The 13,447-nt window shown below is 40.8% G+C and overlaps 2 protein-coding genes and 1 long non-coding RNA gene across 4 annotated transcripts in view; 1 reads left to right on the top strand and 2 right to left on the bottom strand.

Annotated features, from left to right (window-relative positions):
* Window positions 1-1,599, top strand: part of LOC120989241 (protein NipSnap homolog 3A-like) — a 39,477-nt gene extending 37,878 nt beyond the window's left edge. Inside the window, exon 6 of the mRNA XM_040417214.1 lies at window positions 1,216-1,599. Coding sequence (XP_040273148.1) covers window positions 1,216-1,292 — 77 coding nt within the window. The 3' untranslated portion in view covers window positions 1,293-1,599. The remainder of the gene's footprint in view (window positions 1-1,215) is intronic.
* LOC120989242 lies at window positions 1,275-3,096 on the bottom strand. Its single transcript, XR_005776245.1, has 2 exons — window positions 2,656-3,096; window positions 1,275-1,682 (listed from the first exon to the last, which is right to left on the bottom strand). It is a non-coding gene; the product is annotated as an uncharacterized LOC120989242 (long non-coding RNA).
* Window positions 3,097-13,297: 10,201 nt separating this feature from the next.
* ABCA1 (ATP binding cassette subfamily A member 1) overlaps window positions 13,298-13,447 on the bottom strand; it is a 111,156-nt gene continuing 111,006 nt past the window's right edge. For both annotated transcript variants that reach the window (XM_040417212.1, XM_040417213.1), the window contains one exon: window positions 13,298-13,438. In XM_040417212.1, coding sequence (XP_040273146.1) covers window positions 13,298-13,438 — 141 coding nt within the window. The remainder of the gene's footprint in view (window positions 13,439-13,447) is intronic.

Here is a 13,447-nt window from a genome sequence, read left to right as displayed (position 1 = left end):
AGGGGCATAAAAGCTATCTCTCCTCAGCAGAATATTCCTGTTGATTTTTGTAGGCACTGTAGTAGATAAACTCTGTCAGTTTGCCTCCGATCAGTCTCCATTCCGCTTTGGAGGCGGACAGCAAAATGCAGAGTTTTGCTGTCCGCCTGACAAAGCGGAGCCAAACGGATCCGTCCTGGCACACAGTGTAAGGCAATGGGGACGGATCCGTTTTCTCTGGCACAATAGAAAAGGGATCCGTTCCCCATTAACTTTCAATGGTGTTCAAGACGGATCCGTCATGGCTATAGAGGACATAATACAACCGGATCCGTTCATGATGGATGCATGCCGTTGTATTATTGTAACGGAATCGTTTTTTGCAGATCAATGACGGATCCGCAAAAAACGCTAGTGTGAAAGTAGCCTTACTCGCTTACTGTATTCATAGACATGAGACACATCCATTAGGATACACGGTGTGTCTACATGCAGAAGTGTTGTATACAGTTAAAACTGGGGCACATATTGTATGTCCATCCCTGAGTTTACCTAAGCAACAGTCAAAAAGCAACATGCTCTATAGGAATGCCCACAAACAGCTGGATTACTGAAGGCACAAATTTTTTTTTTTACCTGTCACAGACTATTGATACATTTGTCTTACAAGTAAAATGACGTCACAATTTACTCCAAAATAAAAACAAAACCAGTTTGATAAATCTGGACCACAGTGTCTTAAAAAGCAGTTGATTAAATGAGTCTAGGGGAGGTAGCCATGTATTAGAGCTCATGGGTCTGCGATCCTCCGCACCGACATGTCTTTTCTTTTGCCGAATATTGTGGATCGCAGACCCATTAAAGTCAATGGGTCCACACCGCAATACAGAATTCATACAGATGGTGCACACACGGTTGTGTGAATGAGCTCTAATACATGGCTACCTCCCCTAGACTCATTTAATCAACTGCTTTTTAAGACACTGTGGTCCAGATTTATCAAACTGGTTTTGTTTTTATTTTGGAGTAAATTGTGACGTCATTTTACTTGTAAGACAAATGTATCAATAGTCTGTGACAGGTAAAAAAAAAAAATTGCGGACTGCAATACAGTTGTGTGAAAGGGCCCTTAGACTCTATCTTTCCTCTGTTCAAGAGCAGCTACATTATTCAGAGCTGGAATCTAGTGTTTTATTCCATACATGCTGAAAAACTTATTCTGCCTTTTTTTTTCAGTAAGAGAAAGTGTGAGATTCCTCGACTCGCAGAGAAACGTACTTCTGGTGCCAGCTCCATTTTCCCCATTGAAGTAAATTCCGCCATTCTACACATCAATAGACTCTTCACTTCACGCTAACATTACCTTTTTCAAGCTACAAGGGAAAGAAGATCTTACTGCTTTGTGGATATTTTAAATACATTTCTGCATGAAGTTCACTTCTTTACTTGTGGTAACTGTGTGAAGACATTTCTGTATGAAAAAGATTAGGTAACACAGAAAATTGGATAGTTTTTGTGAATAGTTTGAGAACTTGGCAAAGAGGGAGCAGAAAAGCAGAATTTTCAGAAATTGCTTAGCCCAGAAACCACTTTCTGTATAAAATAAAAGTAAGGCTACATGTACATGACAGTGAAAAAAAACAGCCGCCTCTATTCACCAGGCTTGATCTCCCTGCACTGGCGTGAGATGCACCTGATTAAGGCTACTTTCACACTTGCGTTCGGGGCTCCGCTTGTGAGCTCCGTTTGAAGGGGCTCACAAGCGGCCCCGAACGCATCCGTCCAGCCCTAATGCATTCTGAGTGGACGCGGATCCGCTCAGAATGCATCAGTCTGGCGGCGTTCAGCCTCCGCTCCGCTCAGCAGGCGGACACCTGAACGCAGCTTGCAGCGTTCGGGTGTCCGCCTGGCCGTGCGGAGGCAAGCGGATCCGTCCAGACTTACAATGTAAGTCAATGGGGACGGATCCGTTTGAAGATGACACTATATGGCTCAATCTTCAAACGGATCCGTCCCCCATTGACTTTCAATGTAAAGTCTGAACGGATCCGTTCAGGCTACTTTCACACTTAGAAATTTTTCTAAGCTATAATGCAGACGGATCCGTTCTGAACGGATGCAAACGTCTGTATTATAGGAGCGGATCCGTCTGATGAAACATCAGACGGACCCGCTCCAAACGCTAGTGTGAAAGTAGCCTTAGGAGGCAGAAGCCTCTTAACAAATCAGGCATAGCTCTGTCCTGCCTGCGCCAGAATCTGAAGTCTATGCCACCTACAAGCAGGCGTAGACTTCGGCTATAACTTCCTCTATTTTCTGTAAATGCGGCGTGTGGTGCAAAGCCATGCCCCCTTTTCCTTGGCATTGCAGAAAAGTGCTGAGAAGCTAAAGAAGTCGCAAATTATAGTGTACACATGCTGCGCGCCATAACCTGGGACTTTTTTTAACTCCACAATAGTATAAATGTCCCAGTCAGTTTTTCATGGCCATTTTTTAACCATTTGTGCATCCATTTTCTGTCTGTCTGTTATGCATCCATTTTCCATGGCCGTTCAAAATGGATGAATTTCATTGGCTTTTTTTTTTTTTATAAAATGTCAGCCGCTGTAGTGCCCTCAGTATACATAATGTCCCCCATAGTGGCCCCCAGCTGTAATGTTTGTTTTTAGCAACAACAAAAAAAAAAAAACACTCGCCTCATCCACTTGCATGTACAGAGTCAGTTGCTCCTCATGGTTGTGAAGGACCTGTGCTATGTTTCTAGTATGATCGAGTCGTGACATCACGCTGAGCACAGATCCTTCACAGCCATGCCCCATAGACTGCAATGGTTCTGAAAACTGCTGTGTGACATGTGTCAAAGAAAAGTCGTGTGTGTGTGTGGCCTAAGAGAGGCAAATTTTTAAGAGTAAAACTAGCATGACCCATTGCCATGATGGTCTTTGCCACGGGTACACACAGCCCAGGGTCTTTGGTCTCTTTTTGATAACCTTGATTTCAGACCACCACCATCATATTTTTATCACTTGTGTGAAATTTGGGGCACTGACTAAGTTGCTGATATCTGACTTCATCAGGGAGCCCACAGCTATGTTCAGACAGGGGGGATTTGTTATGAATTCTAGATAAATACCGGTAAATAAAAGTCTGTAAGGGTACATCCACAACAGTTATCTGCCACGTAAAGTTACATGCTGCGGAATCAAAATCTGTATCACATGTCAAGTTATGTGTCGATTTTGTTGTAAAAAATGTCCACACAGTGGAAATCTCTTCTACTTAAAGGGGTTTTCCAGGATTTTAATATTGATAGCTCTTTAATATCAGATTTACGAGGGTCTGACACCCGGGACCGGGATCAGCCGGTTGAAGAGAAGGCCGCTCTCCGAGTCTCCATGGGATGGCTTGTAATTATACCTGCTCACTACTGCCATATGGAAATGGCGAGCAGGTAAACAATGAAGGGAAGGCTGCGCTCACTGAGCATGGCCTACCCTTCAACCAGCTGATTGGCGGGGGTGCCAGGTGTCAGACCCTCACTGATCTGATAGTTATGACCTATCCTGAGGATAGGTCATCAATATTAAAATCCTGGAAAATCCCTTTAACTGCTACTGGAAATGCTGCTGATTTTCTGCATGCACTTCTGTTGTGGAAAATCTGCAGCATTTGTCCCACATATGTCCTTATCCTAAGAAATCCCTGTAAAATGCCAATGACTGGGGATTTACAAGAACCAATAAAATGTGTGGCGCATGCCTACCTTATTCCAGACTTGTTGATTATTGTTTTTAATTGCAAATCCATATGTAAGGCTGGGTTCTTATGTTTTTTGCCTTACATGTTTTTAAAAAAAAAAAAAAAAAAAAAAAAAAGGATAAATGTTAAAAAGTATAAATCTGAAGGTGTCAGCCCTTTAAAGAGTAATGAGGGGGGAGTCGCAGAGAGCGACGAGGGGAAAGCAAAGCTGTTAAATATTTTTTTCTCCAATGTATTCACTGAGGAAAATAAACTGTCAGATGAAATGCTGAATGTAAAAATAAATTCCCCATTAAAAGTATCCTGTCTGACCCAGGAAGAAGTACAACAGCGACTTAAAAAGATTAAAATAGACAAATCGCCAGGACCGGATGGCATACACCCCCATATCCTATGTCATAGCCAGACCCTTATTTCTGATATTTGCGGACTCTGTACTGACAGGGAATGTCCCACAGGACTGGCGCATAGCAAATGTGGTGCCAATATTCAAAAAGGGTCCAAAAACAGACCCCGGAAACTATAGGCCGGTAAGTTTAACATCTGTTGTGGGTAAACTGTTAGAAGGTTTTCTGAGAGATGCCATCTTAGAGGATCCCAACAGAAATAAGCAAATAACGCCATATCAGCATGGCTTTATGCAAGATCGGTCAGGTCAAACTAATTTAATTAGTTTCTATGAGGTGGACCCTTTTTAAAAGAATCGCTTTTATTAGTTTTATTTAAAAAAGCATAAGTATAGACACCCTATGATAACTGGATATCCAAAACAAATAATAGGACAAGATGTTGCCCAGCTACCACCAATTCACGGTGGTAGCTGGGCAACATCTTGTCCTATTATTTGTTTTGGATATCCAGTTATCATAGGGTGTCTATACTTATGCTTTTTTAAATAAAACTAATAAAAGCGATTCTTTTAAAAAGGGTCCACTACAGGTTAAAAACTCACGTATATGGACACTTAATATATGTAATTCTTTAAGATTTTTTCTATGAGGTGGCAAGTTCTAGACTTGACAGTGGCGAATCAATGGATGTCGTATATCTGGACTTCTCCAAAGCATTTGACACTGTACCACATAAAAGGTCAGTATATAAAATGAGAATGCTCGGACTGGGAGAAAATGTCTGTATGTGGGTAAGTAACTGGCTGAGTGATAGAAAACAGAGGGTGGTTATTAGTGGTACACACTCAGATTGGGTCACTGTCACTAGTGGGGTACCTCAGGGGTCAGTATTGGGCCCTATTCTCTTCAATATATGATGATGATGATGACGTATAGTCTTGTGTACACACAGTCTTACCCTTCGGGCCTCGATGCGCTGTAAGTATGTCTTTGGAGTGTGGGAGGAAACCAGAGAACCCGGAGGAAACCCACGCAAACATGGGGAGAACATACAAACTCCATGCAGATGTTGCCCTTGGTCGGATTCGAACCTAGGACCCCAGCGCTGCAAGGCAACAGTGCTAACCACTGAGCCGCCTTGTAGAAGGCTTGAATAGTAAAATATCAATTTTCGCAGATGACACTAAACTGTGTAAAGTAATTAACACTGAAGAGGACAGTATACTACTACAGAGGGATCTGGATAGATTGGAGGCTTGGGCAGATAAGTGGCAGATGAGGTTTAACACTGATAAATGTAAGGTTATGCACATGGGAAGGAATAATGCAAATCACCCATACATACTAAATGGTAAAACACTCGGTAACACTGACATGGAAAAGGATCTAGGAATTTTAATAAGCTGCAAAAACCAGTGTCAGGCAGCTGCTGCCAAGGCCAATAAGATAATGGGTTGCATCAAAAGGGGCATAGATGCCCGTGATGAGAACATAGTCCTACCACTTTACAAATCGCTAGTCAGACCACACATGGAGTACTGTGTACAGTTCTGGGCTCCTGTGAACAAGGCAGACATAGCAGAGCTGGAGAGGGTCCAGAGGAGGGCAACTAAAGTAATAACTGGAATGAGGCAACTACAGTACCCTGAAAGATTATCAAAATTAGGGTTATTCACTTTAGAAAAAAAGACGACTGAGGGGAGTCCGAATTACTATGTATAAATATATCAGGGGGCAGTACAGAGATCTATCCCATCATCTATTTATCCCCAGGACTGTGACGAGGGAACATCCTCTGCATCTAGAGGAAAAAAGGTTTGTACACAAACATAGAAGAGGATTCTTTACAGTAAGAGCAGTGAGACTATGGAACTCTCTGCCTGAGGGGGTGGTGATGGCGAGTACAATAAATGAATTCAAGAGGGGCCTGTATGTATTTCTGGAGTGTTATAATATTACAGGCTATAGCTACTAGAGAGGGGTCGTTGATCCAGGGAGTTATTCTGATTGGAGACGGGAAGGAATTTTTTATTCACGTAAAGTGTGTAAAATTGGCTTCTACCACAGTTTTTTTTTTTTTTGCTTTCCTCTGGATCAACTTGCAGGATGACATGCCGAACTGGATGGACAAATGTCTTTTTTCAGCCTTATGTATTATGCTACTATGATACAAAAGCGTAGTACACTATACTTTTCCATCCTGTTCAGTAAAAAAAAAATTATATATACATTAATGTATATACTATATAATTATATACAGTCGTGGCCAAAAGTTTTGAGAATTACATAAATATTGGAAAAGTTGCTGCTTAAGTTTTTATAATAGCAATTTGCATATACTCCAGAATGTTATGAAGAGTGATCAGATGAATTGCATAGTCCTTCTTTGCCATGAAAATTAACTTAATCCCAAAAAAAACTTTCCACTGCATTTCATTGCTGTCATTAAAGGACCTGCTGAGATCATTTCAGTAATCATCTTGTTAACTCAGGTGAGAATGTTGACGAGCACAAGGCTGGAGATCATTATGTCAGGCTGATTGGGTTAAAATGGCAGACTTGACCTGTTAAAAGGAGGGTGATGCTTGAAATCATTGTTCTTCCATTGTTAACCATGGTGACCTGCAAAGAAACACGTGCAGCCATCATTGCGTTGCATAAAAATGGCTTCACAGGCAAGGATATTGTGGCTACTAAGATTGCACCTCAATCAACAATTTATAGGATCATCAAGAACTTCAATTCTTGTTAAGAAGGCTTCAGGGCGTCCAAGAAAGTCCAGCAAGCGCCAGGATCGTCTCCTTAAGAGGATTCAGCTGCGGGATCGGAGTGCCACCAGTGCAGAGCTTGCTCAGGAATGGCAGCAGGCAGGTGTGAGCGCATCTGCACGCACAGTGAGGCGAAGACTTTTGGAAGATGGCCTGGTGTCAAGGGCAGCAAAGAAGCCACTTCTCTCAAAAAAAAAACATCAGGGACAGATTGATCTTCTGCAGAAAATATGGTGAATGGACTGCTGAGGACTGGGGCAAAGTCATATTCTCCGATGAAGCCTCTTTCCGATTGTTTGGGGCATCTGGAAAAAGGCTTGTCCGGAGAAGAAAAGGTGAGCGCTACCATCAGTCCTGTGTCATGCCAACAGTAAAGCATCCGGAGACCATTCATGTGTGGGGTTGCTTCTCATCCAAGGGAGTGGGCTCACTCACAATTTTGCCCCAAAACACAGCCATGAATAAAGAATGGTACCAAAACACCCTCCAACAGCAACTTCTTCCAACAATCCAACAACAGTTTGGTGAAGAACCATGCATTTTCCAGCACGATGGAGCACCGTGCCATAAGGCAAAAGTGATAACTAAGTGGCTCAGGGACCAAAACGTTGACATTTTGGGTCCATGGCCTGGAAACTCCCCAGATCTTAATCCCATTGAGAACTTGTGGTCAATCCTCAAGAGGCGGGTGGACAAACAAAAACCCACTAATTCTGAAAAACTCCAAAGAAGTGATTATGAAAGAATGGGTTGCTATCAGTCAGGAATTGGCCCAGAAGTTGATTGAGAGCATGCCCAGTCGAATTGCAGAGGTCCTGAAAAAGAAGGGCCAACACTGCAAATACTGACTCTTTGCATAAAGGTCATGTAATTGTCGATAAAAGCCTTTGAAACGTATGAAGTGCGTGTAATTATATTTCACTACATCACAGAAACAGCAGCAAACTTTGTGAAAACTAATATTTGTGTCATTCTCAAAACTTTTGGCCACGACTGTACAGTCGTGGCCAAAAGTTTTGAGAATGACACAAATATTAGTTTTCACAAAGTTTGCTGCTAAACTGCTTTTAGATCTTTGTTTCAGTTGTTTCTGTGATGTAGTGAAATATAATTACAAGCACTTCATACGTTTCAAAGGCTTTTTATCGACAATTACTTGACATTTATGCAAAGAGTCAGTATTTGCAGTGTTGGCCCTTCTTTTTCAGGACCTCTGCAATTCGACTGGGCATGCTCTCAATCAATTTCTGGGCCAATTCCTGACTGATAGCAACCCATTCTTTCATAATCACTTCTTGGAGTTTGTCAGAATTAGTGGGTTTTTGTTTGTCCACCCGCCTCTTGAGGATTGACCACAAGTTCTCAATGGGATTAAGATCTGGGGAGTTTCCAGGCCATGGACCCAAAATGTCAACGTTTTGGTCCCTGAGCCACTTAGTTATCACTTTTGCCTTATGGCACGGTGCTCCATCGTGCTGGAAAATGCATTGTTCTTCCCCAAACTGTTGTTGGATTGTTGGAAGAAGTTGCTGTTGGAGGGTGTTTTGGTACCATTCTTTATTCATGGCTGTGTTTTTGGGCAAAATTGTGAGTGAGCCCACTCCCTTGGATGAGAAGCAACCCCACACATGAATGGTCTCCGGATGCTTTACTGTTGGCATGACACAGGACTGATGGTAGCGCTCACCTTTTCTTCTCCGGACAAGCCTTTTTCCAGATGCCCCAAACAATCGGAAAGAGGCTTCATCAGAGAATATGACTTTGCCCCAGTCCTCAGCAGTCCATTCACCATACTTTCTGCAGAAGATCAATCTGTCCCTGATGTTTTTTTTTGGAGAGAAGTGGCTTCTTTGCTGCCCTTCTTGACACCAGGCCATCTTCCAAAAGTCTTCGCCTCACTGTGCGTGCAGATGTGCTCAGACCTGCCTGCTGCCATTCCTGAGCAAGCTCTGCACTGGTGGCACTCCGATCCCGCAGCTGAATCCTCTTTAGGAGACGATCCGGGCGCTTGCTGGACTTTCTTGGATGCCCTGAAGCCTTCTTAACAAGAATTGAACCTCTTTCCTTGAAGTTCTTGATGATCCTATAAATTGTTGATTGAGGTGCAATCTAAGTAACCACAATATCCTTGCCTGTGAAGCCATTTTTATGCAACGCAATGATGGCTGCACGCGTTTCTTTGCAGGTCACCATGGTTAACAATGGAAGAACAATGATTTCAAGCATCACCCTCCTTTTAACATGTCAAGTCTGCCATTTTAACCCAATCAGCCTGACATAATGATCTCCAGCCTTGTGCTCGTCAACATTCTCACCTGAGTTAACAAGACGATTACTGAAATGATCTCAGCAGGTCCTTTAATGACAGCAATGAAATGCAGTGGAAAGTTTTTTGGGGATGAAGTTAATTTTTTAATGGCAAAGAAGGACTATGCAATTCATCTGATCACTCTTCATAACATTCTGGAGTATATGCAAATTGCGATTATAAAAACTTAAGCAGCAACTTTTCCAATTTCCAATATTTATGTAATTCTCAAAACCTTTGGCCACGCCTGTACACCTGTGACTATGAATATGCTAGTCTAAATTTTCTTGTAAAATGTATACTGTATATATATATTTTACATTTTCTTTTTTTTTTTTACAATGGAACTCTATGGTGATGGATGCCACTATATGGCATACGTTTTTGTATAAGTTAAACATAAGACAAAAAGTGATGTGAACACAACCTGACAAATGAGAATGGAAAATTTCTCCTACATCTAAACATAGCCTAAATTATGCCCTAATGAATAGCCACAATGGGAACATTTTACTGAAGCGTTTTTCAAAACTGGAACAAAGGTTTAAGTGAGCCGTACAACATGGAACAAAAGGCAAAACCCATAACTTGGGCGTCACTCTTTAATTTTATTTTACGTGACAATACAAGGCAATTAACATAGATCTAAGTCTATACTTTTTAACTTTTTTTTTTTTTTAATACTTAAACAGTTAATAATACAAATAGTTTTCAGTCATGGAAATTTCAACAGAAGGATTTAACTTAAAAACTAATATATTGTAAAAAACCTTTTATTTTTATTTTTTTGTAATGTTAATGGCTATTCCAGTGCAAAAATAGATCCCATTAAAAACAGCTTAAAGTGCTTGGAATGAGGGACCACAAATAATGAAACACAATGTAAAACATCACATCACATGGGAGAAATGTATTATGATTAGGAGCTACACAAATATGCGTACACATGGAAAGCTCACTCACCACTCGTGGTCTTTTTGAGCCCACCAGAATGGAGAACTGTGTGGCACATGATTTCTGAAAACCAAGTTAATTCACAAAATAAGAAAAATGATCTATTTGTGAATTCTTGTCCTTTTTAAAAATGCTCATTTTAACAAAAAGCTGGAGAAACTTGCCCAAACTGTTAGACCTGAGTCTTAGTCTTTCCAGGAATTGGTTAAATGTTCCAGTAAATGCAAACCACAGGCACAGATGATAACAAATATGCACCGTCACACTGGCACAAACAAATGTGTATGTGCAGAATATGTTGTAGTAATCTGGTACAGTGAACCAGTATGGTATCACTAACTTGGTTGGCACTATACCCATTACATAATATAGGCACGCAATACAAGCTTACAATTTTTTGACTTGTTACTTATGGTATCCTGACATTTTCTTTATTGTCCGTGGCCTCTAGTAAGTCTACTTTCACACTAGCATTTTGGCTTCCTGTTTGTGAGATCCGTTCAGGGCTCTCACAAGCGGTCCAAAACGGTTTTGCCCTAAAGCATTCTGAATGGAAAAGGATCCGCTCAGAATGCATCAGTTTGCCTCCGATCAGTCAGCATTCCGCTTTGCCGGCGGACACCAAAACGATGCCTGCAGCGTTTTGCTGTCCGTCCTGGCACACAGTGTAAGTCAATGGGGACGGATCAGTTTTCTCTGACAATAGAAAACGGATCCGTCCCCCATTGACTTTCAATGGTGTTAAAGACAGATCCGTCATGGCTATAAAAAGACATAATACAACCGGATCCGTTCATGGCGGATGCATGCGGTTGTATTATTGTAACGGAAACGTTTAGTGTGAAAGTAGCCAGTGTTGAAAAGAAAAAAATATATCACACTTTGTGTAACACAGAAAAGGTGCAGGAATAAAACTTCTTGCATAGACTGCGATAAAGACCACACAAAATTGCATTGATATGTATGATAAGCTTGTTCTATAAAGTCAGGAAGGCTGATTCACAGGACACGCACTGCAACAATAGCTTCTCATTGTCTTTCTTGTTACCACCGAATCAAAGCAGCTTTCCCTGTTCTAAGTTATTGTGTGCGTATGTGGGGGCTTTTCATCTAACATTTTATAATAGCATTTTTGCATATTACTATGTGAAAATGCTAAGAATGTTAACAGTGACCGCCAGCAGCATACGTAATGTTTCCAGATATATATATATATATATATATATTTTTTTTTTTTATACCGTGAATAATTACTACAGGAAGCACTAGCGCTTTTCTGCTTGTGTAAAACTTATATTAATAACATATACAAGCTACTAATTTTACTAATGCCCTGGGCAGGGGGTACCTGTAAACCACACATTCGGCACTCAGTTTGAGCAGGTCGCCTTGGATACAATATTTGTCAAGTGTGTGTTTATTAGTTACTGGCATGATGTTACTTTAGTGGTAATTTTTCCATTAGATATATGTATAAGATATCTACAGTCCATGACGGCAGTAACACTCCCTACATGAGCTTCCATTTATAAGAGTAACAAGTACTATGTTCCATGGTGGCACTGATGGACCAAGCTATTACAGTATACATGTAGCAGGGCCAAGTTTGTATATGAACAACTTTATAAGCAATGTTGTTTGTGCCCGGTAATACTTTTCTGCAGAGGTTTGCCTGAAGTCCTATGTAAAAATCACTAAAGGACTTCATAATAGGACATCTAGGTCAAACCTAGTTCTGCTCCACCTGAATGTCACTGTTCCACTACATTTTCTTCTAACTGAGCAAAAGATTAAATGTGGCAGTGAACCAGTTTGACCACATAAAAAAGTATATTTTGGCAAGGCTCTGTTTTGTTCTGAAGAAAAAAAAAATAAGTGTTTGAACAAGCCTCTTTAAAAAAAACTCTGGTACAAAGGTAATAGCCATAGTATGTTCCTGTCACACACAGAAAGTAATCAATATACAAATAAATGTAAAGGGTCATGTCAATAAAAAAAACTGTAGTTTGCTTGTATAGAAAATAGATTTTTCTGAGGTGCATTTTTGTGTCATAGCATTATTTCCATCTTTTAACCACCCTCTTCATAGCTAGGGAAATTAAACTACACATCACCTCAACTAACTGGGCATGAATTAAAATGCACTGGAGTCCCGTTATCCTGGAGTGCACTGGTTTAGTTTTTGGGAGAATGTGAGCCACAAAACCTTAGGACAACAGAATTATCCTAAAATTAAAGTTTTGGCTTTGCAGTCTGAGTAGAAATTAGACAGAGGAAACCAAAATGTTACTTGAGGTTCAAAAAGAATACAAACAGAGCTAAAGACAATCGTAAAATGCAAAAATAACACCACAGGACACATGTAACAATGCTACCAAAAGAAATTTAGAAAAGCTGGACAGCCTGTAGTACAACTGGTACCGTGCACTGCATCCATGCATGATACTTTGTGAGCTAGGATCCCCTTCGACTGATCTAAAACGCTGATGTGATTTCTGGCACATATATAAATGCTGGATGCAATGGCTTCTCACTGGCCTGGTTTGAACTGCCGCTTGTTTCTACGTCCATATTGCTGTTATCTGACCGCTAATGGAAGTCACTACAAAATGATAAGCTGTGCTTCAAAGCACGTACAAAATGTACCCACGGTAGCTTAAACGGTAACATCAAAATAACCTGAACCACTTAGAACATCACAAAGGTATTAAAGCTAGTCCTTCTGGGCAAACCATGTCTGGATCTTCTGACACACATGTAAAAGCCCAACCCATTAATAAATAGTTACTAGTAATGATTTGTCAGTGGTAAGATTGTTGCGATCCTGGAAAAGAATACAATAACAAATACAAAAATTTATATTGTACGTAATAGCTATTGTTTCAAACCCACTTTGGAACAGTGGGTCCAACACTAGAGATTCACATTGTCATACTGTTGGCATCTATGTTCAAGTCTTTTACTTGCATACAGTACAACAAGGCAACACAAGAGGCGCTGCCTCCGTTATGGAAATGTGTCTGTCATTGCATTGATTTGCATTGCATTGAGTGGTAGCTCTAGTTGTCCAGTATATGATGCCTCCCTGCTTCGGTCCTAGAGTCCTGATTCCCTGGCATTTATGTCCATCCAAGGAAGGCTTTTCATATAAATCCTCCAGATGTCTCCTGTTTGGCTTGTCACACGTAGCTTTCTTTTACCTTCTCATCCTGAAGAAAAGATGTCAGGACGGACATATCTACTACAGTCTGGTTTTTGTGTAATGACAAGTCCTTCAAAAGATCATCATCACTTTGGTCCTTGGCAAAATTAACAAACACCTAGAGAGG

Source organism: Bufo bufo, chromosome 2, assembly GCF_905171765.1.
Source record: "Bufo bufo chromosome 2, aBufBuf1.1, whole genome shotgun sequence".
NCBI lineage: Eukaryota > Metazoa > Chordata > Amphibia > Anura > Bufonidae > Bufo > Bufo bufo.
Note: the sequence above shows the minus strand (reverse complement) of the source record. Positions and strands in the feature narration are given on the sequence as shown.